Below are 25,247 nucleotides of genomic sequence, written 5' to 3'. Positions count from 1 at the left end.
CAGCAGGAAACTTTAACTGAATGTTTACTCAAGTGCTTGCACTAGAACCTCTCATAGTATTTCAATCTCTCGAAGCACTGTCCTTGCGTCACCTGGAGCCTGCTTGGGCTCTTTGGAGACCTGGGCAGAGCATGTTCATGACTCCTTTCTAGCTGCAGGCTGGGTTTTCTTCTGGGGAAAGTCAAAGAGCTGGTTGGAACCCGTGTTACCTCCCAGCGTAGGGTCAGAATACAGCTGTGGTGTGTACCTAGATTCAACAGCACTAAAGAACTAACCTGTGACACAGCTGTAGCCACGGAGAGCTCTCAAGGTTTTATTTATGCTCCTGCTTGTCCCCAGAAGACTCACCTGCCTGGACTTGCATGTCTTCCTCCACTGCTAGAAAGGTGTCCCTACTCCCCACACTCACGCTCCACAGCCTGATGAACTGCCACATACTGCAACATGCCTGTTACTCTGCACGCTCACCTTGTTGCAGTAGCTTCCACGCCAATGATTGTCACCTCAGATTTTCACTCCTCACTCATAACCAACATTATTTGACTAGGAAAGAGTAACTAATGACAAAACCATCAAATAAAGAGTAACTGGGTAATATCTAGGTTCCTGGGCTCTGAATTTGAAAATTACTATCCTTCTAAATAAAAAAATGCAAAAATATTAGGAGACAGTTAGTAATTCTATTATGACTTCATATTTTAGAAAGAATTAGTATAATTTAAGAAAATTGTTTTCTTGAGTGTTTCAGTTCAACAGTCCTCATGAATACAGAGAATTGTGATATCAAGCTTTTGGATTTAGACAAAGAAATTATAGAAAAAACCCCATAGAATCACACAATCAGTCTTTATTACACAAAAGACTGAGTAGACTAATAACTTTTATATAAATTTTATATTGTTTTCCCAAGCAATTACATGTGATTTTGCGTAAGTAATTCCCTCCACTGCTTTTAGAGTCATATCAGTTAGTACAAAATCCTCTCTCAAACTAAGCAGGCTTTTGTCCGTAAGCAGATCACATTCCTCAATGCAGTAACAGTTAATTATTTAAACAAGGACAGATAATACAAGAACTGAATTCAAAATCTATAATATTCTTTCTCAGGAATGCAGACGTTAACTTTGCTGGTAACCATAAAACTCCTTTCACATTAAGACATTGCTGAAAACTTTCTTATTTTCCACTTTGCTCATTGTAGGTAATAAGATTTTGCCTATGATGTGCCAACAAGTCTGCTACAAGCTCTGCAAAGCCAGAGCAGTCCATCAAGACAAGGCATGCAGGAAGGGTACCAGGGCTCAGTGGTGCACCCCAGACGCACTGAGCAGCCTTCACTTCTAGAGCCATTCTAGCCAAGGGAAGTATCTCTTTATGACCCACATTTGTGGGTATATACGTACATACAACAAAGGTGTCCTTTTTAAGTGTAATCTAGAAAGTGAAGAGGGGCAGAAACAAATAACTGAACATATCTAAACAACCAGAGGTATCAAAGCTTGACATACATAGCTTTGCTTGAACCATAGCTTTGCTCAATAACAACTCGTAATCTTTGCTTAGACCTAGCTGAATTCTTCAGGTAGTTGGAAGTGCTCATCTCTGACAGGTACCAGCTGTAGCAAAATTACCCCTGTTAGGCTAATCAGATAGAAGGCTCCACCACTATTGGGAACAGAAACACAGAAGTATTCCTGCATTACCACCTCAAAATCCATTTGGGTAGAATTCCTTTTGTTGTTTCTGGGAATTGGGTTTGAGATTTTTTTTTTTTTTGCTTGGTTTGTTTTGTTTTCTTTCATTTAGGAACAAAATCCAAATCAGAGGGAGACATTCCTTCCCGAGTGACCTTTGCACAGGTCTCCCAGTCTGCACCTGCAAGAACAAATCAAAGCAGCTTCTCACAGGGATGGGCTCTGGACTGGCTCCCTGTCATCACAGGCAGTTGGCTTCTACTTGTGTACCTTGTTGAGGTCAAGTTCATTTGACAATGAGACACTTAACCTATCAGGACACCACATAGGCTGGCAGCTTGCTCTCAGCCAGGGTCCTGCTTGCTGTTGTTCATTCTCAGCCTGCTTTACTGGAAGAATAAGGAAAATAAAACCAGCAGTGCAGTGGCAAAGAAATATGTAGTGCTTTTAATGAATTAAAAAATTACCTTTCTTCAAATTGCCTTTACTTGACACACATGAAAACATCATTTGTATAAATATATCAAAAGGAACAAGTTTTGTTTTAAAAAAGCAGTGTTTTGGCTCAGTAAAATAATTTTCCTATCCCCAGAGGTAGGGATAGCAAGTAGCAGTTTTTCATTCAGTCCAGTACAGTCAGCAAAAATAATTCAGGAGGCCCAAGGTTGCTGGAACTCTGTTGGCTGGCCTGCGTAGTGTGAGCTGTCAACGTGGAAGTGTAAAGTTAGTATTATACCCTAGTTCTCAGAGTTCAAATACAGTACTTCTAGGATCTAGTCTTCACATTTGATATAGGCATCTTCTTACAGGAGAGGTCTGTGGCCAAACCATACAGCTTCTGTCCTACTAAGTTCTTCTGTCACTGAGATCCGAAACAACCAGCCTTGCTCAGAGGGATCTCAGTAACTTTAGATGTATCTCTAGGCTCTCTACCCCACAACAGGCTGTCACAGAATACACGGCATATTTAAAAGCTGTGTGTGACAGCTACATGAATGTGGCACTTCGTGACTGGAACTGATCATCCCTGGATACTCCCACCTTGACCAAAATACAGAATGAGACCAGAATACAAGCATGTACTTGAATGTACATACATGACATTCATCAACAAAACACTCCAGTACCATGACAGTTCGAAAGTCTGATGTTTCAAATGCATATTTCCCCTCCAATCCTGAAATGAAGAGATTCTTATTCCATTCTTGCCAAACTCACACTCAACTCGCAAAGCTCAGAAGGTACTGTCTCTCAGAAGCAGAGTTTCCTCCACACACCGAGGTAACCAAAGCACTTTAGGTGGGAGGGGAACCTACTTCCACTGGCTTTATCATTTATCAGGCAGAACACAAAGGTCACACCATCCGACATTCACTGTCTTCTGTGGGATGGCATCTCACACTTTCAGTCTTGTTTGGTTGAGGATGGAGGCATAAGATGATAAATGCTTGAGCCATGCAAGAAGAAAAAGCCAACATTGCAGTGTGAAAATGAATAGATGAATTCTGAAGGATGCAGAGCATTATTTTTTTCAGATTAAAAAGTGGAGATATCAAAGGACCAATTCAAAGGGAAAATTTCTGCCTAATACTGTATTAGCAACAGCCTTCAAGGACAGTTTGGACACTGATGGAGTTTGAATCAACAGTAAGTTGCTTGTTCCAAGACAAGGGAGCTGTATGGAAAAAGAGAGGCCATATTAAAAGAATTACCAGATCTGTTTAAAATCAATCAATTCCCTCCCCCCAAAAAAGAATTGAAAGTACCTCATTCGTTACACTCAATACGCACACTAAGTTTTAACAACTTCCTTTCCCAAACAGCCCTTTGAAAGCTGCAGCTCCAGCCCCGCTTCATCCAGCCCCAGCCAAATTCTATACATGGTCACCTTGGATTCCTTGTATTAGGGCAGAGGGAAAGGGGAAAAGCAAGCAGCTGCAGGGGGCAACACAGGGCATCTCTCTCACTTTAAAGAGTACTGAGCAACAATGTCATTTTAGCTATATTTTCTAAACACAACTGGAGCCAAAATACATGGTACTACCAGCCCTTTTCTTTTCGCATTGCACCCCAAACCATCCAGGAACCAGATAAACTCACTAATCTGGGTTAAAACTATACCAAGGAAAAGAATGGTTTCTGTCACATTAGCTGATTCAGCCAGCTTCAGCTTTCAGAGCTGACAAATGCTGGAGTTAGCTCACTGGCTGCAAACAGGAGAGAAAACCTGTTCTCCTTCAGCAACAGCAACCTACAATAAGTGTGTGCCCTGCAGCCCCTTGATTTGATCCTTAAGGTAAGGCAGATGAAGCCAACTTTCCTGTACTCCCCACAAGACAGTCTGTATCATTAATTTAATTGCTCCATTTGGGTAGAATAAGAACGAATACACTAAGCCACTTAACTGGGGGGAGGGGATGAAGGGGTGTGGGTGTGAAATCCTCTAGAGATAAATTTTTTGACTCAATACATATTAAAGTGGCATTTTTATGCTGCCTGCATGGGATAAGTGACTAAAAATGGTACAGTTCTTTATGATGTCAACAAGATCAGGGAAGAGTATTTATACTTTGTCAGGTTCAACAGCACTTTGAGGGAGCTGGGCTTGTCTCTTACCTTTACTCTTGGATGGTAACACACTGATGCAGTAACGCAGAGGGATTTATCTTTCAGCAAACTGAACAAGGCAAGTAATGAACTTCTAACAAGGAACAGTTTTGTGTCCTTTCATTTAAAAAATTGAAACAAACCCACTTACTGGCATCAACCATCCCCATTACGTAATATCACAATTGTAATTAATACAGTTCCCTTCATATTCAAACTTTAACTGTAAAAAAATCCAAGGTTGTTTGGTTTTTGCTTTTAATTTTAACTGAAAAAAAACCCAAGTTTTTTTTGGTTTTTTTTTTTTTTTTTGGGGGGGGGGGTGGTGTTGATAGTTTTTCTCCCCTTTAATTTTTAATACAAAAAGCATTCCACCAAATCACAGTGCAATTCTTGGAAAAGGCTTCATGTACTTCCTACGTGGTATCCATGTCATCTCTGTGCTACTGATGGCATTTCAAAGCATTCTGTTGATCTGGACAGAAGAAAAAAAATGATTCACATCTGTAGATGTAGTTGTAGTACCTTTGGCCCAGAAAATCTGAGTAAGATTGTCTGCACAAAACAGGTAAATGTGACCTTCAATCAATCCACCACCACCTATCTGAACGGAATTAGTCATTAAGTGTCATTCTTCTTTTGCTATTTAGGGAGAATTAAAGTTTTTTGGTAACAAATGCAGTCCTGATGAAGATCCATTTTTTCTGGATGGCATGTGGTAGCGCACTTTCTTCCAGAACCTGGTACTTGCTGAGTGAGACCTTTCTGAGAAGTCCCCTTTCCATCGGATTGCCCCATGCTTTTGCTTAACATACTTAATGGATTCTGGCATGGTTGCATAATCCTGTATTTTTTCCAGTTCAATCAGAATGACTTTAATGCCATCTTGGATAAGAGCATTATACATGGCTAGCTGCTTTTCAGACACATCTTCTAGGATGCTGTAACAGGAGGGTTCTTGTACTAAGACAATTATCAGTCTTCTACTTTGATGGATTTTTTCATCAGCAATGCTGATCATAGCTGTAGAGGAAAAGGTTGTACAAAATTAAGGGTGTCAGTTTCTATTCTTTGTTACCAACATGTTGCAGTTGTTTCACTCACTGTTTGATAGGACAAGGGGGAATGGCTTTAAACTAAAAGAGGTGAGATTTAGATTAGATATTAGAAAAAGTTCTTCACTATGAGGGTGGTGAGACACTGCCACAGGTTGCCCAGAGAAGCTGTGGCTGGCCCCTCCCTCCCCGGGGTTTTTCCAGGCCTTGGAGTACCCTGTTCTGGTGGGAGGTGTCCCTGCCTGTGGCAGGGGATTTGGAACTAGATGATCTTTAAGGCCCCTTCCAACCCAAAACATTCTGTGATTCTATGATATTTGAGCCAACACACTTTACCTCACAAATAGGGATAGGGTAAAGAATGCAATCAGTTACGCTGTGTTAGCCAACAAGTGGAGATTTGGCCAACGCAACAGAATTTGACCCCATCAGCATGCATGTGAATATTCTTGTTTTGCATAAACAGAGGAAAGCTACCAACGATTAACTACTTGTTTTGCTAATATCATTTTATCACCATCACAGGTGCAATAGGAAAAAAAACCCCAACAACAAAAAAACAAGTTCCAAAACCATAAGCCTAGGTAAGACTCATCTCCAGATGTCTAGGCTAGCCAGACACTAAGGAAACCTGGAATAGCTAAACAACGACAAGGGAAAGGCAAACATAAATAGACTTCATGGAAGCACCCAATGCTGTATTTCTCATTCTCCAGCAGAGAAAATAGGAAAATAGCTCATTTGATGGTGGTTGATATTTAGAATCATGTCTGATTGATTGTCTGTTTCTGAGTTGTATTTGCAGCTGCCAATGAGAAAACTTGAGTGTGATTGGTCTTCAGGTAACTTACCTTCTCCTGGTAAATCATCCCTCCCAAATATGAAAAGGTTATATCCACACTGTCTTTCTAAGACCTCTGGTAGTATCTTCAGAGCAAAAACATCTGATGAACACAAGCAGCTTTCTCTGTTTTTTGGATACACAACGTAAGCATCATAGATCTTCCCATCTGAAACTAAAGAGCGAGCAACAGAAGTAATATAAGAATGGATTCCGAAGACAGAAAAGCAAGCAAACAAACAAATGAAAATCTCTTAAACTCTGGGGTTTTTTTTCCCCCCATTGGAATAATTGGTTTAGGTCTTAATCCTGCTATTACCTAAGCATGTATAACTATATTAAGCCTGAAATATTCATAGAATCAGGCCTTCTAGAGTTCAGTAAGCTGGATCTGAGTAGGCAAAAGAGACATGAAGTAGGTTTTAATATACTTTTTTGAACTCTAAATTAAAAAAATGTTATCACTGAATTATTTGGGAAATAGGGGCTCCAATAATACAACTGAATACTTAATATTACAGCTGCCATATAACTCAAAGGTAATTTTTGTAACCTGGAGTTTCAAAACCCAGCAGCCACTTAGAAATGAAAACAAAACCCAAAGTATTTGGCAAATTTCGAGGTCTGAATGGTATTAGGTATTCTGAAACAAACTTTACAGAAAGATCAAATTTAAAAGACTTCAAAGAAGTCTAACAGAACCCCGATACCTCTAGAAGATACCTTCTGTTTCTCTAGCCATACACCCCCTCTGAGATGTTACGAAATGACCCACACTTCACCACAGTCTCATAGACAGCACCCCATCAACATTTTTCTGAATGCCAGGAATTTACAGGAAGTAAAATAATAAGAAGTGCCTTCAAATAGAGAATGAAAGCAGGTGAAAGTTGTTGTGGCTCGTCTATTGAAAGTAAGAAACACCCAACAATTCCACTGTAATACTCCTTTCTGTAAGAACAGTAATTAAAAGAAATCTAAACAACTGCTACCAGAGCACCATTCAAACCACTGAAATACATCTTCAGGGAAAGGAATGATAGCTCTAGATTCCTGAAGAGTTGCTGATTTTTCCCCCATAGATGCTTTTGTTTTCTGAACTAATTCTAGGCATCCTAAAAAACATGTTATCCTTTCAAAAATCTCAAGGAAGACCAATCATTGAACCTAGGACACACTCCCTGAGGTTAATGCATTGCTTTGCAAGGGTATGTGGAGGCTTGTTACAACACACAGTACTGTTACACAAACATACCTTTTTTACCCAGTAAAAGATGGCAGGAGTCCCGATACCAAAGCACAATATCAATTTTGAAGATCTTGTAGATAGAGAGAGTAAAAAATACTAAAAATACTAAGGAAACTCCTCCTCCAATTAAGTAACCTTGAATGTTGCGAGCTGCAGTACGGTGGAATGAGAAGAGAGAAAGCAAACAAATAAAACACAGTTATACATCAGAACCAGAGAAAGACTAAATTGTTTGGCCATTAAAATACTTTTTGAACAGGGAATGAATGAACAGGACTTAAAGACTTTCATGTATACTTTTCTGCAAATACTTTTACTCAACGAGCCTACTTTTATATTTCAGAGAAGAGTTACTTCAGCAATGTGACAAATGAGGCTACTCTTCAGCTGAAACCCAAAAATATTGACATACAGATGAGGGCAGCAGCAGTGAGAATTCTTGCATAAAATTTTACCAGTCAGGAAGCAAGAAAGTCAAAGGTGGGAAGGTGATTTTTCTGACCATGCTATTCTCCCCAGCTTTCCACTGTCTCTAGCCTCTTTGAAGATCTGTCATTGAATTTACTGATTTGCTGTCCTTAAAACAAACACTCTCCACAACTGCAATTTTTAGTTCATCCATATTAAATGATTTGTGAGGTTAAATCATACCCTGACAATCTTTATGAAGAACTGAGTTATGTAACATGCTAAAGCTCAGGTCCACTTTTTAGTCAATTATTTGTATACAATGTGGCCAGTTAAAGGCAAGTTTGAGAATAACATTTGTCAAAGGACTGGATCACAGCTGACAGAACCAGCTCAACTGAAGCTCAACAGACCAGAGGCTTTTCTGCAGCTAAATTTAAAATAAATAAATAAATAAAAATTATCTGGTGATTTGCTCTTCTGTGCATCTGTCTTTAAATAAAAATAATTAATTTCTTCAGCCCTGCATTTGAGTTTTCAAAGCTTGCTTTACCTTTAAGTTCATCTACTAAAAAGAAAACGTCCTACTAGCCACCAATAGGTCAAACTTATCCTTGTCTCTGAGCACAAGACTGAGGTCTGCAACAAGTGGCAGGATGCTCCCTATCAACATGCATGAGCCTATCTGGAAGGTGATAAAACAGCACATGCATCAGTAATGGAAAGTCCATAACCTTTTCAAGCAACCTACTTCATTTCTTCATTATTATTATTAATGTTAGAGTTTCTCCTACTACGTAAGTATATATTTTATTTTTTTTTTCCTCCTGGCAATCTGAGCCCATTATTTGTTACTGAAGGGTAGGACAACCAGGTCCACTATATATTCATGGCCTTTTGACAGTCTCTTCCACACTTAGTCATGTCTCCTCTCCAGGTTTTTAGAGAACTGGCCATTTTCACTGCTTCTCTAGAAATATAGTCTCCTCCAATCCACATGCTTCTTTAAGTGTAAAATGAAGCACAGTATTTCACTGAGGTCTGATATTTGCTTCAAATAAGTTGGAGTCTTTAACGTTTCCTAAAACACTGAATGAGAGAAGACAAGGCAAATTAAAAGTGCTGTTTTCTTTAATTTTGCTAATAATATGACAAATATTTCACAAAGAAAGGTATTGAGCTGCACTGCCCACTTTGCACCAGAGTACATCATGCAGTTTTAGCTCTAAGTAGGCTGTTGTCAAACTGAGATCATCCTTGATGACCACTTTACCAAGATGAGATCTCTTACCTGGGCTTTCCAATTTGACGTAGGCTGTAAATTGTTGAGAACCATATATGAAGTGACAGAAAAACGTATGAGCATAATCCTTTACTTTCACTTCTGAAATGTTAAATTTTGTTCCAGATACAGCAAGTCCATGAGGCATCCCCTCTCTGTCATTAAAAAATGGTAAAAAGTAAACATCTGTAGAGAAACTGAAATATCATTGGTTAATACGGAAAAGAGTCATCTTAATTTTTTACCTCTATAAACCTAAGAAGCAAGTGAAGCACAGTAAGTATCACCCCTGTAACAAACAACTTCATGACCAGAGGTGACTTGGCATTTTCCATACATATTAAGTTGCTGGTCTTTTCTGCTGAGTGGGACAGAATGTATCATTAGCAGTTTTGTGGATGATACAAAACTCAGAGGGATGGCTGATACACCTGAGGGTAACGCTGCCATCCAGAGGGACCATGACAGGCTGCAGAAGTGGGCTGACAGGAACCTCATAAAGTTCAAAACAAAATGCAAATCCTGCACCTGAGGAGGAATAACCAGTCCTCAGGCATTCTGGACTGCATTAGGAAAAGCACTGCCAGCAGGTTGAGGGACATGATCCCTCCTCTCTATTCAGCACTGTTGAGGTCACACCTGGAGTAGTGGGGCCAGTTCTGGGCTCCCTGGCATAAGTGATGTATGGATTTACTGGAGCAAGTCCAGTGCAGGGCCATGAAAATTATTAAGGGAATGGAGAATCAGTCATACAAGAGAGCAGGGACTGTTCAGCCTGAAGAAGAGAAGGCTCAGGGGCAGGGGGTAGGTGGTGGATCTTGTCAGTATGTTTAAATACCTGATGGGAGGGAGTGGAGAAGAGGCAGCCAGGCTCCTTTCAGTAGTGCCAATTGACAGCTCAAGAGGCAATGAGCACAAACCGAAACACTTTCCATCTGAACTTTTTTTTTAGTGTCACAGTGGTCAAACACTGGAACAGGTTGCCCAGAGAAGTAGTGAAGTCTCCACCTGTGGATATATTTGAGACCCAACTGGACAGAGCCCTGAGCAATCTGCTCTATTTGACCCTGCTTGAGCAGGCAGTTGGACCAGTCTCAAGAGGTTCCCTCCAATCTAAATGATTCTCTGAATGAAAGACTATTCAAACCAGTAATAACTAGTCATAAAAGTGCCAGGATTCTTTGTACTGATGATAAAGCAGAGACCTTTCTAAGCAAACTAACAGACTGCCCAAGCCTGTATGGTCCACAGCCAATGGTGTCAACCAACTTGGGAAATACTGATGAAAAGCATTCACAAAACCTGGGTGACCATGGATCAAATTGCAAAAAGAAGGCTGGAGATTCAATATGCTATCCTGCTAAATACAATCCTGCTCTAAGACAGATATACAACTGTAAGGTGTGGGGGAATTGCAGTAGGAAGGCACCTATAAACTAGCATCCTAATCTATATACCAAAGTGACGTCACCTTATACACTCAAGAAGGAAAACTCATTTTGCAGAACATCCTGAAGAACCAGTTTCTATTACTTAAATAATTGCCAGCAACTTCTGTCATGGGATGCCAATACAAACATTACCGTTTTGCAACATGTTGAGACTTATTCAAGTCAGCTTTAACTTTCCTCCCAGCAGAGAGTTACCTCCTAGGTGTAAGCCTCAAGTCCATAATGTTAGTCATGCCTACACTGTGGTTTGCTATCAGCAAATGCTCCACAAATTTAATTGCTGAGAAATAAAACATTATTATTGCAATTAGATTAATTTCTCTGATATCGGATAACTTGCTTCACTCTATTAATCCTAACTAGAACTCGCACAGGACATATTTTGCACATCTGCACCGCTGGCATGGGAAAATTATTGGGCAGGACAGTGATCAGAAATAGAGATCACTTCCAAGCAAGGAAAAAAATCTTGAGAGAACTGCTTTGAGTGAAACATATTACATACTTTTCAGGAAGTGTTTAACAGCAGCACCAAGTTGGCTTCAGAAGAAGCTGCAGCTACTACAACTTTAAAACAGCTACACAGAGCTGCACATGTGTCTTAACTGGTGAAGCTGAGGAACTTCACGCATTAAAGAATAATGGACCTATACCTTAAGAGACCACAAGCTGGGGTCCTATATTTATAAGCTGGGGTGCTATATTTCTAAGCAAACAACCAAGCAGATAGACCTATAATGAAACCAGTAATTTACTCTAAAGGAACTCTGGGACAAAGGAGAAGTAAGATTCCTTCTGGAGGCCAGATAGAGATCAATGAAAAAGAGAGTTTTAAAAGCAGTCTGAAAGCTAATTCTCTTATTTTGCACTGATGATGGCACTTGGTGGAGACAGCAATGCTTCTGTGTGACTGGGCTGATCAGCTGAGAATTTTTATTTCTTCTTTTTTTGCACTATATTTTAAGGGTTGTATTTAACAGCAGTAACTGATAAAACAAGAAAGTAAACAGCACATTCAAACTATGCTGTCATAGACCAGTCACTGAGTAAGAAAGGTCCTGCTCTCTCAAAAGAATTGCTGGTTTTATCAGCTTCAATTGTATTTAGTTTTCCTGAACATGGAAAAAAAAAAACAAACCAACCAACCAAACAAACAAAAAACCCAAAACCTAAATGTCCTGCACCAAGAGCTTCTGCTTTGTGTTCTTGTGTCTGTGCTTAGAAAAGGACTTCACAAATAAAGATAAGTCAGGTGATTTTTGTTTGGAACAATCTATCCTTCCCATACTAATGCCAGAAGGCAGACTTCAATCTATTAGCAAAAAAAGATTGCATAAGAACAAATGCATAAATAAACCTTACAAAATTATGTTTCACAGCAGCATTATAAAAATCTACATACGATTGCTTCATTACATTTGTTTCTGATACATCAGCACTTATAACAAAATGGTTTGGGTTTTTTTTTTTTACCCCAAGCAATATGAATATTACGTACTTAATGTAGACTTCTAGTAAATCTTTCAATGAGTACTGGCATCTAGTCAAGTAGTCAACTTTACAGTGAATTCACTGCAAATAACTACATTTAGTTCACCTAAGTTACAATTCAAGGTATTATACTTACTCATAATACTGTTCCCTGTAGGTGCCATCAAAGATATCAACATCCTCATCGTTAACTTGCCAGAATGGAATCAAGCCATTTATGCCACTTGATATATTACATTCCATAACTACATGAGAACCTACAAAAAAAAATTTAAATATGGCAACTGAAAGTCTTGTGACAGAAGCAGGATCAAGTGATTGGGGAACAGCTTTGAATAGGAGGGATATGGAAAAACCCACTTAACTTATGAAAAGCAGAGTCCTTAAAACTCATCCATTTGTAATCCACACATGGGTGCCTCCGATCTGGATATAAATTCCACCCTAAATGTAGGTGTCTAAATGTTCACATCTACATATAAGCTACACGTCTAAGCTAGCAACAGAGTTCAGCTCTGCTGAACTCCACTCACATTTAAGTAGACACCTGGACCTTATAAACTGAATGGCTCCCCAGACTCCACAGAAAGATCTCCAGGGCTCAAATTAGTTGCATGTAGACACCTGGACCTTATCAACTGAATGGCTCCCCAGACTCCACAGAAAGATCTCCAGGGCTCAAATTAGTTGCATGTAGACACCTGGACCTTATCAACTGAATGGCTCCCCAGACTCCACAGAAAGATCTCCAGGGCTCAAATTAGTTGCATGTACACAGTATGGTGACATCTGAAGTGCTCTCCAGCATCCAAGGCATCTGTATGGAGCTGGCAGATAGGACTTCAGATTTTCAAGAAACCTGTACTGCTAGAATAGCCAGACCACCCAAACCAGCACTAGACATCTGTGTGTAGGCAGCTGAATTGAGCACGCACGGATAACAGCATGATGTCAGGACCCTAGCTCATATGTGGATACCCATGTGTAGATAACTACACCCTGCAGCTAAATCCCATTTTTGTGAACACACACATCTTTACTCCAGATCAGAGTCTGTTGGCCAACACTGTCCACTGGGATGGTTTCTGACTACTCTCACACTCTGCTCCCAAAGTAACCTCACCTGTCACTCCTTTGCCACCAAGAGTCCAGATCTTATAGAATGCTTCAGTATTAAGAAAGCAAGCCAAGTTGCAGAATATATTTATTGCCAGTGTACCTCAAAGTTTCATTTACAGGAAGGTAAGCAGCTTTCTTGGAGTCCTTTCCTTCTGTATTTTACCCATGGAAGTCATGATTTGATAGGAGAAGATGGGCTCTCAGTTCACCTATGTAAAGATCTCGGTGTTTCATTTCCTAGAACCACATCAGATCTAGATGCTTCCACCAAGGAATGGTGTCTATCAAAAGTATGGAATAAACCTTTAGCTCACATGCAAAGCAGTTACCTGAACAAGAGTTCACATAGAAATCACAGATGCTCCACCATCTCTCCCCTCACAATAGTGAATTTTTCTAAAGGTGGGGTTTAGTGCATTTCACAGCTCTTGGAAAGGAAGAAAAACCCTCAAGTGTTCCAAGCCTTCCATTTCCATACATTCATGGTTGTACTGTTAAGTAGCTACACAGCCTTCTCCTGCGATTTCTCATTTAAAAAGCACACAAATGTTTCTAGGTTCATGCAGGTGTTTCCAGCTTCTGCCCCACAGCCAGGCAATCAATGGGAGCAAAGATTGGGGTTTTTTCCATCAAAAACTGGAAGTCGCATTAAAGGTACAGAACAGAGAATACTTTTGAATGGCAGTGCCTTTCTTTACAGAGAAAAAAAACAACAACAAAAAAAAAAACCAACAAAAAAACCAAACAAAACTCAAAACCCCTACCAAAACAAAAACCTTCACCAACTTCCTTTAAAGGATCCCCTGTAGCAAAGAACCGTACTTGTTCAGTAGCCACAATAAACCCACTCTGTGGGTGGAAGTACTGTGTCTCCTTTTAGTTTCATGTGTGACTGCTTCAGTTCCTTTGTGGAGCCAGAGTCCCAACACAACCTTTCCTCAGAACTTCTCTAACTACCCAATTGGTAACAACCCTTCCTCAAAAGGTTACAAAATAGTTTAGATCCTGCATTACAAAATTTTAGTAAATAACAAATCACACTTCTCCAAAATCAGTAAATACCCTTTCTAATCAAATACTTTGTTCGAAACAGTTCCCCTTGGTGCACAAGGAGGGAAAAAAACATTACAGTTCAAGCAGCTCCAAACATCATTCTTCTGGACTACATCAGTACAACACAACCCTGTCCAGTATATGGTGCAACTTAAACATGTACAGGTTTGCTTAGGAAAAGACTTGCCTACCATATACTTTGCCCATAGAATCACATAGAACAACTGAGGTTGGAAGGGACTTTGGGCAGTCTCCAGTCCAATTTCCAGCTCAAAATAGGACCAGTTCTGAGATCAGACCAGGCTGCTCAGAGATTTATCCAGTCAGGTTCTGAAACCTCTGAGGACAGAGACTGAACATCTTCTCTGGGCAGCCTGCTGCACTGCCTGGCTGACCTCACTGGAAATAAGTTATTCCTTATACCCAGAATCTCTTATTTAAGAAATTTATAAGATAAACAATACATGGGATATCCATCAACTAGCAGCTCACTGTTTCACAAAAGATCAGAAAATTTTCAGTATCCTAGAAAGAGGAGTAAAATCCAAGTTGAGGAGAGGGAAAAGAGACAGGAAACAGAGGAGGAAAAACTACTGAACTCGCCAACTGGTAACTATCCTAACGTGTTATGTAAATGTAACCATATTTCCATGGATACTGAAGATATGTCAAGACATGGACACTGGGAAGTGGTACAAATGACAGATGGCAATAATAAAATGAATACATAAATGCATCCCACCCAACACTGCTGGTCAAGAGACTCCAATCTTAGGCCCACAGTAATTATGTTGTGTCTGTGTGCCATCTCCTCCCTCACCCCACAGTTACTTGTAGGAATCATATTCTACCATCTGTCTTCCAGATATTCTCAATCCACATGGCTGTCTCCCAGTCTTGCTGAAGTCAGTGGAACTGTTCACGTGTTATTTCTGACAGACCGGTGGCTTACTGGTTTTACTGAATGTTAATGACTTCTTAAATAGTCGCTACTTACCAAGTTCTACTTCAATTGTATTATTCTTTGGATAAATAAACTCTGGCCTCATCTGCAGTGGTCTTTCTAACAGAAGCAAAAGAGAAAAATAAATCTTCAGGCAAGAAATTTTCCACAACTTACTTCAACTGATAGTTGATATAAAAGTAATACAAAATCAGAAAACAAATCCAAAACATATGATTAGCTTTGTCAGAGAGATGGATAAGGAAGAGAGACTATATCAACGACCTCCTAGACCAGGTGAATATCTATTTAGGTAAAAGAGTAAACAAGCACACACTTAAACTGGGCTGCATGACGTATAGGCTCACTGCTGGTAACCCACTGTTCTTGTATCACCTATCTGAAGTCAGAATTTGGATTTTATCTAAAAAGATGAACACCCTGCATCCAGCTAACTTTTCTGATAGGATACTATCATGGTACTGGCAAGGTCATCAGCAATGCTACCTATAAAGATGTAATCACAATGATCGCAGTAATAAATGGCAGTACTGGGACAGTGAGACAGCCAGTTCTGAGCCCTGTGCGCAGAAGAGCACAACCAAGAGCCAACAGTAAGCCAATCCTTTCCAGAGGAAGACTTATTAACTTTACAGTATTTATACATCTTGCCACATCTCCTTTCCCATCAACTGCAATTCTACTATACTCTGTAACCAAGTTCACCAACAGGGCCACAAGCAGGTGTTTTACTGTGATGGTCTCAGCAAAAAAAATTCTCTTTTTATTTAATTTAACAGTGCATTATTTGTTCTAGCAAAAACACACATCCACGCAACCCCCCCCACCCCCCAGTAATCACTGCTTCCTCCTAATCCTCATTCCTAACCCTGCATTTCTCATTTCTCCATGACAATTCCTCCTCAGAAGCAATGCTCAAAATGCATCAAGAAGCAACATGCATCACTGCCTTTCAATTTTCCATTCAGGGAAAAATTAAGTAAAGGTGATTATAACTCTAATTTCACAGAGCTGAAAAGTAACATGCCAAATAGTTTATGCCTCCATACAAATATTTACAGTAGAGCCAAAAAGAGAACAGAGTAACTTCAATGCACTCACCTTTAACCTCTAGACTCATGGTTCGTGAAACATTATATTGTTTTCCCATATACATGTAGACCATATGGCATGTGTAGTTTCCTCTATCTTGTACAGTTACGTTGCGAATCAAGACAGCATTTTCACCCTCTGCCAAAAGAAGTCGCTTGTCTTCAAGAAATCCGGGCTTACACTCCTAAATGTATCAAAAGTACCTGTGATTTAAGGGAACTAATAATCTGATAATATTTAATAAGTTACTGAACTCCACTGATTATCAAAATACTTGACAAATACTGATTTACTTTTTCTGAAAGACACGATATGGGTTCTTATCCAAGCATCATTACACTCCAGCATGAAGCCTGATGATGTCTTGTTGCATTTGCACTTTTTTGAAAATCACCGCAGACAATCCTATAAATTTTCAAATGCTGTGTTTTAGTTCACTGCCTTCATCTAATAGCTTGAGAGTTATGTGTCTCAGGTGCAGTAAAAGTTACTATGCATGTTTATGAGAATATATGCCTGCATTGCCACTTCACCAAGATGAATGAGAGCTGCTGTAGCAGTGTCTTGTGCTGTTGGGTGTATTACTGTTCCTGTGGCAATGCAAATGCAATGAAAAACTTCCTTCTCTCTCCTCACCTATAAGCAATGTAAAACCACTTCATCTAAAAGATGTATAGGTGAAGCACCAAGGTTATTTTACATGTACAGACCCAGGTAGCTGCTTTAATACCAGCATCAGAATTAAGCTACTCTAGAATTTTAACCTTAACACAAAATACGCATTTTTAAGCTTGAATAGTTGTCGTGGTCTACAGAGTATTCTGGCAGAATCAGAACAAGAGGCGTAATAATACCACACCATGATCAACAGATAGGACAAGCCTAATATTCTGCGAAACTGAAATTAATTATGCAGAATCTTGTATATAAAGAAACATGTAAGCTTTTAAACTTACTATCTAAGCTTTTAAACTTATTATCTACATGAAATAACTAAAGGATAAAGTAGATTTTCATAAAATCAACAAACCAAAACACATGTTTTGACTGAAAAAAACCTGCAATCCAAACATGGACAATTGGATTTTTAATATTCCTCCCATACCTCCTTATGCCTCCCCAATAATGTAGCAAGATAAATGCCTTACTCACACTGCAGAGGAAATTAAACCTTTCCTTTCAAAAGCTGCTTTTACACAGTTACTTCATAACACATTTTAAATAGACTATTTTGTATTCTGTGTATCTGAAAAATACATGCACAATACCTTATACCAGTGTACTTCAGGCTGATTATTGTCTTCATCTTTAAAATGTTCTAGATCAGGACATATTATCTTTCCGGTATTTCTGCTCATCACTTTTTGTTCAAACTTCATTTTTCCATTAAAACACAAACCGTTATCGTTCTTAAAAACTGCTAAATTTATAGTTTTTTTGTTAGAGTGGTTAAGGCTCCTGTAATAAGAATGGCAGAAAAGTCACATCATTGACAATAAGGTTCCTTGTTTCCAGAAAGTCAAGGATTTTTCAGAGAGAGACTTCCACATCTCCACCAGCCTTGCCTCTAACACCACTGCTACATGCCCCCTAGCTCTTAAACATCTCTCTCAGCTCCTGATCCCCTGTACCAGACTGAGACATGCAAACAAGCTCTGATTTCATGTTGTGAGCAGAAGTAAGGACTGCTCTGGAAGCACCACAGGGGATGCCAGGACTGACGCTCTACACAGCTTCCAGCACCAGCCCAGCCTTACCATTTTCAGTGCTACATTTGCCAAAACACAGTAGTGCAGGGTAACCTAAAACATATCTGCACCAGAACATCCTCTGCCAAATGAGCAGAAGACAGGTTTATCTCAGCGTTCCTTGGAGGGATATATCAAGAAAAACAGGCAGCAAGCCTTAGCAAAAGAGAAGCAGAGCTTTTGAATAACATATACATCAAGGTGCAATATCAATGTGAAATTATTTCACACCAAGAGCTCACAATAACCTGTAGTACAGTACCTCTGCAGAGGACCGATGGCACTAGAAATCAGAAGCTGATGCCAGAAGTAAAGGAATAGTCTAATAATTCCATCGCTCAACTCTTCACTTCTCAATGCTATGCTAAGGGAGAAGTTTCCAGAAGAGTGAACTGCATGTTTGGACAGACCTGGCATTAACTTCAGTACACTAATTTATATACTATACTATTTATATACCACACCCTGACAAGCTCTGTAATTAAGGATTAAGTGAAAGATGCACAAAGCGTTAACACAACTGAACTTCAGCAAGTGTTTTGTTCTGCTGACCTTTATGCGGGCCAGGGATGTGAGGCATCCACAGGAATACATCTCATAGCTAGAGTAACCAGAAACATCAGGAAGGACTAAATCAGAACTATTTAACTGGGTAGCTTTGAAAGGATTATATTTCTTCTGACTTCCAATTTTAGCTTCATTATCGACTCTGGAGCAAGAAGGTGCAAAGGCCTGAGACACTGGAAGTTTTTGTTGATCACTGTTAACAACACTCACAACCCAAACCCCTTCAGCATAACTGTATGCACACCAGTACACATAACTACACACTAGTAAAACAAACTTTGGGTCACCTGAAAAACCTTCATTGGCTGTTCTCAGTGTGCTGTAAGACCATGAAGAAAAGAACAATTTCTGTGTGTCTTCCCAAGATTAATTTCCGCTTCAGAAACACTGAATTTCAGCCATTATAAACAAGATTTGACCACCTCAAGTGGTGAAGTCCCATGCACTCATTTGAGCTGTAAATATGGCAAGAGCTTTCAAGTACTGAAGAGGTGAAAAGAATCTATTCCTTTTTAGTTCTCTGTGCACTCAGATATTTTGAGCAGTATGGGGGATGCATTACTTTCACTGTCTCTAATCTGTCTAGCGCATTGCTTTGCTCTTCAGATACATTCTCAGTTTTGACCAGTAACATTTGGTAATGTTTTAAAACAAAACATAAGAATAGTTTTCTGGCTTTTAATTTAAATTTCTAAAAGGATTGCCCAAACACTGCTAAGCTCTCCACAAAGTCTGTATGTAGTGATACTGCATCCAAAACGAATAAACAAAACAAACAAGCCACCCACACAGACCACTGTTAATATTATCATGCTTTAAGATAAAGAGTCTTCTGTACGAACCACTTCTGCAATGCTACATGTGTGAAAGAAAAGAAAAAAAGGCAGCACACAGAACCAAAAACCCATGGTCAAAACAGTGTTTTTAACTGATCTAAGCTCTCTATCTAAAACAAAAAATTCTGTACATTCAAGTTCCACAAATAGATTATCACACTTGTATCAGCCACCCAGCTGTTTCCCTCCTTCCTTCCTTACCTTACATCACATTCATAAAGTCCAGAATCTTCCAGAGCTGCAGGAATAAACCAAAGCAAGTCCTCTCGCTGATGGATCCTGGCCCTTCTCTCTGTGGTTACTGGTGTAGCACTACCATTTTTATACCACGTCAGATTGTAATCAGATTGAAGCGCTGGTGATATAAATATTGGGCAACTAACAGCTGTAGGCTCTCCAACAAGTACAAAATAATCACAAATAATGCATTCTTCTATTGAAAAAGAAAGAAAAAATTATCAATGCTTTTAATCTATATACTTTTAAAAATATTAATAATTAGTTGTAAAGGAAACTGGGTCCTACTGCTTTCTGGACTAGAGCTACAGCATATCTCTTGAAGGCGGCATTCAGCAGCTGCCTTTAAGTTCTGGAAACCAAACTCTTTGAACTTTCTTCACAGGAATCAGGGAGAGGCTAATCAAAGCCTTGGTATCCTAAATTTATGTGGCTAGATTTAAAAATATTTACGTTGATGTGTTCATTCCATCCCCAACTTCAACCCAAGAAGAAACATTCAGCATATATTCAATATGCTGAAGCAACACCAAACCCCAAATCCACTACTTTGCTCTCAGTAGGTTTTTTCTACTGAATGCACACAACTCATCTCTTTCAGGTGTTCTTTTTTAAAAAGGTAATTTCAGCAATTCATTTAACTTACCAGCACTGAGTAGAGGTATCAGTAGAATTAGACAGCCAATAAGCAAAAATGTAGATGTCATCTTTTGCTGCAAAGAAGAATTTTTTTCCTTTAATGTAGTAAGAGCATTCGAGCTGCGCTGTTCTCTGTGCCCTGCATTACTTCTCAATAAAAAAAGTCAGGAGAAGCATTAGCCATCCTGGGGAGGGAAAAAATAAAAAATGGGTTTGATAATTCAGCCCCAGCCCCTTCCACTACAGCAACCATTAGCCTCCACAGAAGGCCGCTCAGTTTTCAGCCTTCTACTGGAATTTTTTCCAAATTTCTACTGCAATTTAACTCTTGCAATGAAGTGTAATTTGTGTTTTTCTTTCACCAGCATAGCTAAGCCAAATAAAACAAACAAACAAACAAACAAAAAAAATAAAACAAACAAAAAAAAAAAACCCAAAACATAAAAAACCCCAAAACCCACCAACCCGAAAAACCACAACCTCTAGCACAGGTGAGTTATGTTAGCATACAGTGATTTCAACTATACTCTATAATGTAAGAAATAAGCTTGATAAAGCCGCTCCTCTTTCCACACGTTTACAAGAGATACAGCTACAGAGATTCAGAGATGCATGAGGTTTCATTCTTCAAACTGTTCTTGAACAATTGAGGAAGCACTGCTTTTAAGAGCAGATGAACTTGTAGTTCTTTGAGGGTGGACAAGCACACTGTAACTCCAGACTTGGCACTTAAAAGTTAAGTGTGTGGAAACCGCAGCTAATATGAATTGCTGTGGTCAGACACAAAACAAAGTGTTCAAGAATTGTAATTTCACTTCACATCTCAGGTCTTCTTTGCAGCTTTCTCCAACAAAGACGTGACTGAACAGACACACCTACTGCCTTCATGGCCTCCAAGTGGCTTCCACAAAACATCTAAATCATAACTAAGTCCTGCTCCCTCCACAGATGTGGCTGCTTTTTCTTGGGAAGACATCATCAGAGCCCTTCCCAAGCTTTCTGCTGTCAACCAGCTGGAAAATACTTAACTCCTTTCCCTTCTGACAGCTCCTTATATGTTAAGGTCTGCATTTACCTGTTTTGCCTTTCCTCGGTTCCTGATTATTTTGCATGCTGTTCTCTCTCACCCCAAAGCAATCTGGCTTCCACATAAGTGGTCCATTGCAAAATATTCATTGCACGGGTCCTAGTTAATATTGCCTTCTACCCAGCTAGAAATGGCCGGAAGAAGAGATGGTGTTCCCTGAAAAACACTCATAACAAAAAAAATAAAACAAACCCAGTGTAGACTTACTTTTATATCCAGTGTAGATCACTTTAGTGACAAATAAGCCACACCAGCTCCTTCTTTTGAAACATTTCATATGCAGATGTGTTGGGGTAGCAGGGAGGGAAACACAAAGCAGAGTTCAACACTTCAATGTAACAGCTTCTGAGTATGTACTTCTTTTGAACAGTTCATCTGACAAAGCACACATACCATAGTTTTTATTTAGTTGCCTTGTTGGTGGTTTTCCTGTAACTTGCCAATAAGCTGATCAATCATTCTTGGAGTTTCAGTTTACCTGTTAAGAGCGGATTTTACAAAACACATCATTTGGACAGCAACATACACATACAACCCCAAATTTTCTACAGACATCCTAATGTAAAAGCAAGAGCATCTCTCTGCCTACAGTAGAGAGACGACTGAAAACAAAAGAGCAACAACATACTTGAAGTAAATATTGACTGAGAATTCTAGCAAAGGTCTTTGTAAAATAGTCTCTGTGAAAAATAACATGATATTACACAGGTGTCAAGCAAGCACCAAAACCAGACATTAGTAGCTACTTTGTAAGATAGTTTTAACCACTAAGAGGAAACACAGAATACTTCAATCTAGGGCAAGAGAAAAATAACTAAGCAATCCAACAGGTTAAGCTTTACATTTTGCATGTATTACTGGTCTTCAGTACCAAGGGTGGACATCTTTATAATATTGTACGCTAATGCTCAAATTTTTAAAGGTTCTACTCTTTCAAAATTCACACACACACCACTTTCAAGTATTGTAGCAGTAAAGCTTGAAAACTCTGGAAAGAAGAGAAGAAGCCTCTAGCTTTTGTAGTTGCAATACCTCACAGCATATGGAGCATTTGTGTTCTGGTCAGGTGGTTTCAAGTGACCACACAAGGTTTTTACACTTTTTCTTAAGCAGACCATACAGAGAAACACTACTCAAAATCCAGAAATGTGAAACAGCAAACTTGATATAAAAAGCAGATGTTTGTTAAGATACTTAACAATTTTAGCCTTGTAATGCCTTCTATCCCGGTCTCAGCAATATGAAATGCCCCTGTGACACAACCACAGAAGCTCAAAAATCTGAATTATGTAGAGAGAATGGCAATTTCACTGATGACACTGCCTACAGACGTAGTCTGGAACACTGCTTCAGCTCAAAATTTGATGGGCTCAACGGAAAAACATATGTAAAGTCTTTTAAGAAATAGGCGAGGGGGAAGACAACCATCAACAAACAAAACCCTGCACCACCAATCATGTTTGTGGTTCAAGCTACTAAAAAATTAAAAGGTTTGATTTCCAAGTTACTTTCCTAATATTTATCTTCCCATAGCTAAAATACAACTTACTACTGCTCCTTCAAATGTCTCAAATTACCATCTTGAAAACAGAAGTAGAAAACACATTGACCTGATTTAAGATACTGGCATTTTGTTCTCTGCAGGATGTCTGTCTTCACAGAACTTGCCCTTCTACTTGCCTTAGGCACACTGCCAACTTTAAATGCCGTAATAGGTTTAGAGACATACCAGGTCCCTATGCCTGCATGCAGCAGAATTTTACTTGTAAATAATTTATAAATACATAGATATGACAGATCCTTGCAGAGGCCAACACAATAGAAAAATGCTTAAGACAGTAGCATAGAAAGCATGTAAGCCCCTCGAGTGTGTATCAGCTCATCACTGTTAATTTAAGTAGCTCTAAATATTGATCACTGTCTACGTGGACTCACGACAGCAAGGCTCAGATCCTGAGCCATTGAGCCATACATCACAACACAGAAATAGTGGTTATCATAATAGCACAGAAGTGGAAAATGCCCCAATTTAGTGGCCTTACTACATAAAAGAACTCAATTGACTTTTTAATTAACACTTCAATACAGTTTAATTGAAACAGGGTAGGGAGGGTGTGAAGAACCAAACCCATGTGCGGCCATATGCTCCAAAGTACAACCACCAAACCAAGATTCAACCCACCACAACTCATATAGCTCACACCTCGTTCCTTGTGCTTGCTGCGGTCAACAGGAGTAAGCTGTTAAGCTGCCAGCTGGGGTTAAACCACAACAGTAAAGCCAGATACAATTTCTAACAGACTACACCTCGTTTCCAGTCTACCACTTTCCCGAGGTCCCAACTTTCCGGTCTAACACACTCAATATTTAAACAAAATGCAGCTGATCATTTGCAGGGGGTTTAGAACTAGATGATATTTCAGATCCCTTCCATTCTAGGGTTCTGTGATTTCACAGGGGCATGTGCGAATGCTGAGTCACACAAAATGACGCAGAAGTACCCTCTAGAAGTGGATCTGGTTATCCACTGTGGTATTCTGACACCAAAGTGATGACCACAAACTTTTGGCCCTAAATGTCTCTTTTCCAGACAATCCTTCAAGTTGCATGACTACACAAAAACATTACCTTTATGGAAAACCCATTATCCAAGACATTCTGTTGAAGCTACATCAAAATGAAGACACAGAAGTCAAAGAAGAATGTTTGCAAAGAAACCTGCAATAGTTAAATCTTGACAAGCTAAATTCCAGTTGAACTTTGAGACAAAGTTCACTGCTCTAACGGTGAATCTGAGCCAAGTGTTTGTTACAAGTACTTCTACCAAAGCAGAGGAGAAGAAAAAAACATCTGTATCTCTACATAACTGTACAGATATCTCTAGCTCATCATAACCAGCCACCACCAGTTGATTCTAGTACAGGGAAGAGCTACTTATCCTCCCACTTCAGCCTCGCATCAAACTGGAGGCAATGATAGCACCCAAATCAACCTGAATAGAGTGGCCTTTTCAGTGTTCAGTTCAAAACAGTACCTCCTTTCAGCATGAAGTGGAAGGAGATCATTTCGCAGTCAGCACTTTGAAGACTTCTCTATGTCATTTCAACCCCTGCTACCTGTCAATATAAAATAATGTGGAGTTTAGTGTGGAATATTTCTTAAGTCCAAAGTAAGTTATTACTTTTCCATTAACATTTTCAAAATACAATTAAGAGGCATTCAAAAGGACCAGAAGGGCTCATGCAGATAAAACTGTATCAAAACCACAGTGTTGCAAAGTATTAAAAAAAAAAAAAAATGTACTTCTCTCGGAGGGAGGAAATCAGTAATATTGTTTAAAAAAAAAAAAAAAGGTAACAGCTATTTAAGGATCAATTTAAAATATCTGAATTAAGGATTCTGCATTATAAAACAATTTTTATACAAGGGTTTTACACCAATTTATGCCAATCTCTTAGCTTTTACAGCATTCCAATTTCACAATCTATATGAAAGGCAAGCATGTTCATTTAGCAACTCCAACCTGGTTTTTGAGAATCCGGGCACATACAAGCAGTGAAAGTCAAACAAGCGTGCCGTTGCCGAATTTACAAAGAAAAGCAAAACACAACCAGCATTTTGCTCAAGTTCCTGATGAACATTCTTCAAACTTAAGAGCTGCTGCTGGAAACAAACCAGAACCTTGATCCGTCTCAGTAGCTTTGGACAGCTTGCTCCTACCAAGCTGCGGCTCCACAGGCTGCTGCACACCACCATCTCGGTTGTGACCAGCACAGGTCCAGGACTGCCAGAGCAGGAGATCCTTGCTAGGTTTGGTACCGCTATTT

At 39.4% G+C, this 25,247-nt stretch overlaps 1 protein-coding gene across 1 annotated transcript; it reads right to left on the bottom strand.

Annotated features, from left to right (window-relative positions):
* Positions 1 to 4,947: 4,947 nt before the first annotated feature.
* Positions 4,948 to 24,531, bottom strand: IL1R1 (interleukin 1 receptor, type I). The gene is made up of 12 exons (XM_010009301.1): positions 24,455 to 24,531; positions 21,814 to 21,898; positions 20,341 to 20,407; positions 19,659 to 19,890; positions 17,575 to 17,764; positions 16,316 to 16,490; positions 15,248 to 15,313; positions 12,215 to 12,335; positions 9,146 to 9,291; positions 7,453 to 7,596; positions 6,208 to 6,372; positions 4,948 to 5,324 (listed from the first exon to the last, which is right to left on the bottom strand). The coding sequence occupies exons 2-12, from the start codon at positions 21,814 to 21,816 to the stop codon at positions 4,948 to 4,950; spliced, it is 1,686 nt and encodes a 561-aa protein (XP_010007603.1). The 5' UTR covers positions 21,817 to 21,898; positions 24,455 to 24,531.
* Between the last annotated feature and the right edge of the window lie 716 nt (positions 24,532 to 25,247).

The sequence above is a fragment of the Nestor notabilis genome, unplaced genomic scaffold (assembly GCF_000696875.1).
Source record: "Nestor notabilis isolate BGI_N333 unplaced genomic scaffold, ASM69687v1 scaffold33742, whole genome shotgun sequence".
NCBI classification, from domain to species: Eukaryota; Metazoa; Chordata; class Aves; order Psittaciformes; family Psittacidae; genus Nestor; species Nestor notabilis.
The sequence above is the reverse complement of the archived record's forward strand: the minus strand, read 5'-3'. Positions and strand labels throughout refer to the sequence as shown.

Excerpts from the sequence above, each read along its gene's own strand:
- IL1R1 (XM_010009301.1), bottom strand. Across the intron at positions 17,765-19,658 it reads CTTTATGAATGTGATGTAAG|GAGCCTTAACCACTCTAACA; the intron begins GTAAGGAAGGAA and ends TTCTTATTACAG. Across the intron at positions 15,314-16,315 it reads CATGAGTCTAGAGGTTAAAG|AAAGACCACTGCAGATGAGG; the intron begins GTGAGTGCATTG and ends TGCTTCTGTTAG.